The sequence below is a fragment of the Porites lutea genome, chromosome 5 (genome assembly GCF_958299795.1).
Source record: "Porites lutea chromosome 5, jaPorLute2.1, whole genome shotgun sequence".
Taxonomy (NCBI): Eukaryota; Metazoa; Cnidaria; class Anthozoa; order Scleractinia; family Poritidae; genus Porites; species Porites lutea.
The window spans coordinates 13,750,381-13,755,262 of NC_133205.1; the positions used below are offsets into that span (position 1 = coordinate 13,750,381).

Genomic DNA, 4,882 nt, shown 5'->3' on the forward strand with positions numbered 1-4,882 from the left:
ATACAAAACTACTCAAACAAGCAGGTATCTTAAAGGGAACACTTGTTATATGCTAGGAAATGACCAATAAATTCACTCTACCGTCCATTTCAAATTTACTTTAGAAGTATGCTGTCCTACTTAATATTTAAATTACATGCTGTTTGTAACGAATATAGTTGAGTGTTAAAAATTGGCGCCCCTTGAATATCATTTAAAATGAAGGTAAATCGTCGCCAAGTAAAGATTGTTCCTTTTAATCCAAACAGCCAGCACGAAATTGAAATCCCTCAGTAACAAGTCATGCAACGTTAGCAATCGTGATCACATCTTTTCGTGATGTTTTATGATTCAATGCGGCTTGGTTGCTGAAAGAAAACAATGGTATTATTTGAACTTCCTGAAAAACTAATTGTTCTAAGCTGCTGTTTGTTTAATACCTCTTAGTGCAATATTAATACTACAACGCTTGACTAAACTCTTTAACTGAATAGTTACTATTGACGCCAATCTACGTCATTACACTAAGTACATGAAGGCTTTATAAAGCATCTTCACCTTCCACCCTTTGAACAGTTATTGTCATCTAAGTTCGAGTGCCAAGCTCTGTAACAATTTTTAGAGGTTCCGTTGGAGCAATGGACACATTTGCTTTTACAGGTAACAATTACGAGTCTTCTTTGTTTCTTCACGTACCCTTTCCTATTTTATTTGTGGAAACTTTGCTTCGTGGACTCGCGTGCCTGATTCATTTTGCCTGCTTTTTCCGGATAAATAAACAAATGCAAATATGTACTTTTTCGTGAGTGATATAGAGGAGGAAAGTGGTCAGTAGAAATTTTGAAGTTAAAAGATGAGTTTGAGGCAAAAATACGATTTGTTGGATCTATTTACTTAGGGTTCTTGAAGTTCTCCCTTCAATACTAAGAAATCATGGTTCCTCTTTTTCTTTAATTAGGTCAGGGAAAAGTTAACCAGCTCGGTGGAGTTTTTATCAACGGTAGACCTCTTCCAAAGTTGCTGCGATGGAAAATAATAGAACTAGCGCAGATGGGGGTGAGACCTTGTGATATCAGCCGCCAGTTACGAGTTTCACATGGATGCGTGAGTAAAATCTTGTGCCGCTACCAGGAGACTGGCACCGTTGATCCAGGGATAGTCAGTTTGAACAGGCCTCGAGACGTCACACCAGAAATCGAGGAGAAAATTGATCAATTCCGTAAAGAGAACGCAGGAATCTTTTCATGGGAGGTTCGAGACCGCCTGTTAAGGGAAAATGTCTGCAGCAAGAGTACCGTTCCCTCACTAAGCGCTATCAGTCAAATATTGAAAACCAAAATTGTTCAAGAAAATGCAGGGAGAGAGGAGGCCTTTATGAAGAAGTGCGATGCTGCCAGATGGCGCAAGAAATCAAGTGGAAATACAGATGAGGAGGATGAAGTAGATGAGCCATGTTCTCCTTCTAATGTTACCGTCAAGCAGGAAGAAGTAGATGATGAGCCACCTAGTCCAAAAGATGAAAATGCTAGAAATTCTTATTCACCAGGTAACAACTTTTGATAACTAATTACTGAAAGCATGTTACAGTGCCGCGGGGTATACTTAAATTAAGCAGGAATACCCTATAGGAGTTAGTCCTGACGTATGGATACTTTCGTTATTTACTATCGATTTAGGTAGGCTAATAACTTTTAACATTTCAATTAACCTTTAAGGTAGATAAATAAAGATTAACTCGCGCGAGAAAAATTACCATTGCAATAGCTGAAAATATTTCAACATCGCTGCTTAAGGTTATAAACCTCAAGAACACAAATCAAACGGTTATCAACACCAAAAATGGTTTATTTTTTACTACTTTGTCATGTAATGAAGATTTTGTATACGAATGATACTCCATCTAAATTGTGATATTGGTCACCAGTTGTCCAGACTCGTCGCATGTCAAATTTTATAACAGTTATTGTTCAATACGAAGCTATACTTACCAGTCAGGGGTTTTTCACCTAAGTTAGAGTTTTAAATAGTAATATTACTTATAATTTCTTCCTGTGCTTCAAAACGCAATTATAATCAGAACTACGCTCGACTTTTCCGCATCGCCAGGACTGAATGCTTATTAACCAAAGGAAACTCTTTCAGTACAATAACTTGACGTCATCAACTCAACAAACTTTCGAAAACAGAGGAAGTGTTTTTGAACCTTCATATCACGAGAAACATTTAACAGTCTGTGCATCTTTTGGCGTTTTGTCAGAGTCAATATTTTTTCATCTTTCAAAACGTTCCAACAAAACGAATCATTAATGAAGATAATTGCATTTGGTCTGCTGCTGAGAGTATAACCCGAGGGGGCGTTAATGAATCAGTTCTAACGAAAGCTTGCATGTGGTCCATCTATTCTCTATTGTCATGCAATTATATTTCCTTTCTGGGCTAACCTCGCAAAACTTTTTTCTACTAATGACAAACAATAAAACAAAAAACTGAAAAGGAAATTTTATTGCAACAATATGTGAAGTGGCTGGTAAATAACCTAATCTTGTCTATGTTTAAAAAACAAAACATAGAACCGCTGTATTGACGCAAAATTCTAAAAAGGGATCTCTGAAAGTTTCTTCATCTTGTGGCATAAAGAAAGAAAAGTTAACAAAGTTGCGCTTCTAACCCTTTAAATTATTTTTTTCTTGATTCCAGAAATAGAATTCAAGACCTTGAGTACTTTCTCGCCAAGTTACACCTACAGCAGCTTGGATAACGATTTTTTCATCGCAAGGAAACAGCGTCGAAGCCGTACCAAATTCACAAACGAACAAGTAAAGGCACTCGAGAAGGCCTTCCAGAAAACTCAGTACCCTGATGTATACACACGAGAGGAACTGGCAGATAGACTTTCCTTAACAGAAGCACGAGTTCAGGTACCTTATTTCCTTCATAGTCATTTTTCTCTTGATACGTTTTAATTCAGGTGTAACAAAAGAAAGATAAATACTGTTCTAAATGCACAAGGAACGAGTAGCTTTACGGGTTCCGTCTTTAGGCTTACCTGCAAACTGTCATGGCTTGTAGCTTAATGTACTGATTCACCTCCCCCCCCTCCCGCCCTCAAATAAAAATAAGGGAGAGAGATTCTCTCACCTTTTTTCGAGTATAGAACGTGGATGCAAACGGGCCATACGAATTGATTTTCTTTAAGAAAATGTAGAACATGCATGGAACACTACGCTTGCTGAATTGCTAAAAGTTTATCATTGCATTTATTTTTAGGTTTGGTTCTCTAACAGACGGGCTCGCTTGAGGAAGAAAGAAACTCATCAGGAAAAAAAGCAAGCTTCAGCACCAGCACTAACAGGTGCCTGTTCATGTCAGCAGCCAGCCATACCTGCGGGAATACCACCTCCGAACATGGGATATGTACCATATGTAGTGCTCAATGATGCCATCTATCCTCTTCCAGTTTACTAAGACTTTTCCTCTTAGTTTTAGTGGTATCAGATATTTATTACAGATTGAAACACGGTTGAGGAAAGTTGGCTTACCATGGAAAAACCCTCGTGTCGACTTACAATTTCCAGTAAGAACAGTCTTCAAAAAAGGCAAACAGACAGAGTAGTTAAATGCTTTTATACTAGCGTCAGACGCCACTGCAGAAAGCTGTTTTTTCTCTGTTTCTAATAGAATATTTAGAAATTGCGACCGTTGTATTCATGTATGGCTTATTGGGTGTGGAACAATTTTATGCCGGCATTTTTTAACGTAGTGATTTTATTAAATAATGATAGCTTTTGTAATCAAATGAGATAACAGTTTAATTGTAACTTTTTATTGTTCAAAAGTAAATAACATTATTTAAGAGACGGTATCGATCGGAAACGGATAAAGAGATGTAATTATCAATCAAACCAAAGTCTATTTAAACAGATTTGTATTTATTTTATTTTCTGAATTTTTTCTGGCTGTGGATCGCTTTGTAGGTTTGCATTTATACTGCATCATTCTCACTTTTTAAAGTTTAGCCAAGCGAAATTTAGACCATTTAGCGACAATTTTGATTTTTTTTAGACGCTGCGGTCTATTTTTTCAGTGTGCGCTTATCAACTAGTTTTTAAAAGTTTTAAGATAAATCAAAATCAAAATGTAAATTATATTTATTTTGTGCATGCGTCCATCCATTACATATTTCAAAGATAGTACGAATTTTGTTGTGTTTGATGAGGAAGTCATCTGAATATTTTAAACTGAGAATCAAATCAATAAAATAATAATTTACGTCTATTTGTAAAATTATACGTCAACTCTTGCGTATGCACAACAGACGCCCGGAAGCGTGGCTCAACGGGAAGGAAAACCAAAATTACCACAGCGAACTGCTTCGTCATATCCCACTTGTGGTGTATATACTTCCCCAGAAACGTTTGTGAATTGTTTTGTATTTTAAGCCCGCAGCGAGCGAGATTTTGTTATTTGAAATATCTGCATTTTAAATGCCTTTAAGTGGTGAAAAAAAAAGAAAAAAATCTTATTTCTCAAGCAACTGCAAAGGGAGTCGAGACCTTGACCTGAGAGGTAACGGCTGGATGGTCAATCCACTGAGCCAGTGAGCCCTTAGAAACTTACTGAGGAGCAACCCCACACAAGTGGCTACAAATAAGTTGTTATTATCAAAGTTATGCTAACAATTTTCACAACTCTTTGAAAAAAATTACTTGAATCAAGGAAAAGTCTACTGGTAGCCATGATAATAGTGTGGGGCAATTTTTCTCCTGCTCTATTTTTTTTTTCTTTTACGCTTTGTTTAACATTGCTCATTTGTGTTTGAAACCTTTCCAAGCCGTTTTGGCGAGCTGACGTGCGAGTTGTTGAAATAACCGATTTCCTATTATACTTCCAAAAAGGTGATCAA

General features: G+C 36.8%; 1 protein-coding gene across 1 annotated transcript; it reads left to right on the forward strand.

Moving 5' to 3' along the window:
- Positions 1–499: 499 nt before the first annotated feature.
- On the forward strand, positions 500–4,254 carry LOC140937756 (paired box protein Pax-7-like). Its single transcript, XM_073387322.1, has 4 exons — positions 500–639; positions 938–1,525; positions 2,677–2,897; positions 3,247–4,254. Exons 1-4 carry the CDS (start codon positions 618–620, stop codon positions 3,442–3,444), a joined length of 1,029 nt encoding a protein of 342 aa, XP_073243423.1. The 5' UTR covers positions 500–617; the 3' UTR covers positions 3,445–4,254.
- Positions 4,255–4,882: the final 628 nt, after the last annotated feature.

Bases quoted from the DNA above. Each gene is read 5' to 3' on its own strand.
- LOC140937756 (XM_073387322.1), top strand. From the start codon at position 618: ATGGACACATTTGCTTTTACAG. The intron at 1,526-2,676 runs GTAACAACTTTT...TCTTGATTCCAG, and splicing joins TAGAAATTCTTATTCACCAG to AAATAGAATTCAAGACCTTG. The intron at 2,898-3,246 runs GTACCTTATTTC...ATTTATTTTTAG, and splicing joins TAACAGAAGCACGAGTTCAG to GTTTGGTTCTCTAACAGACG.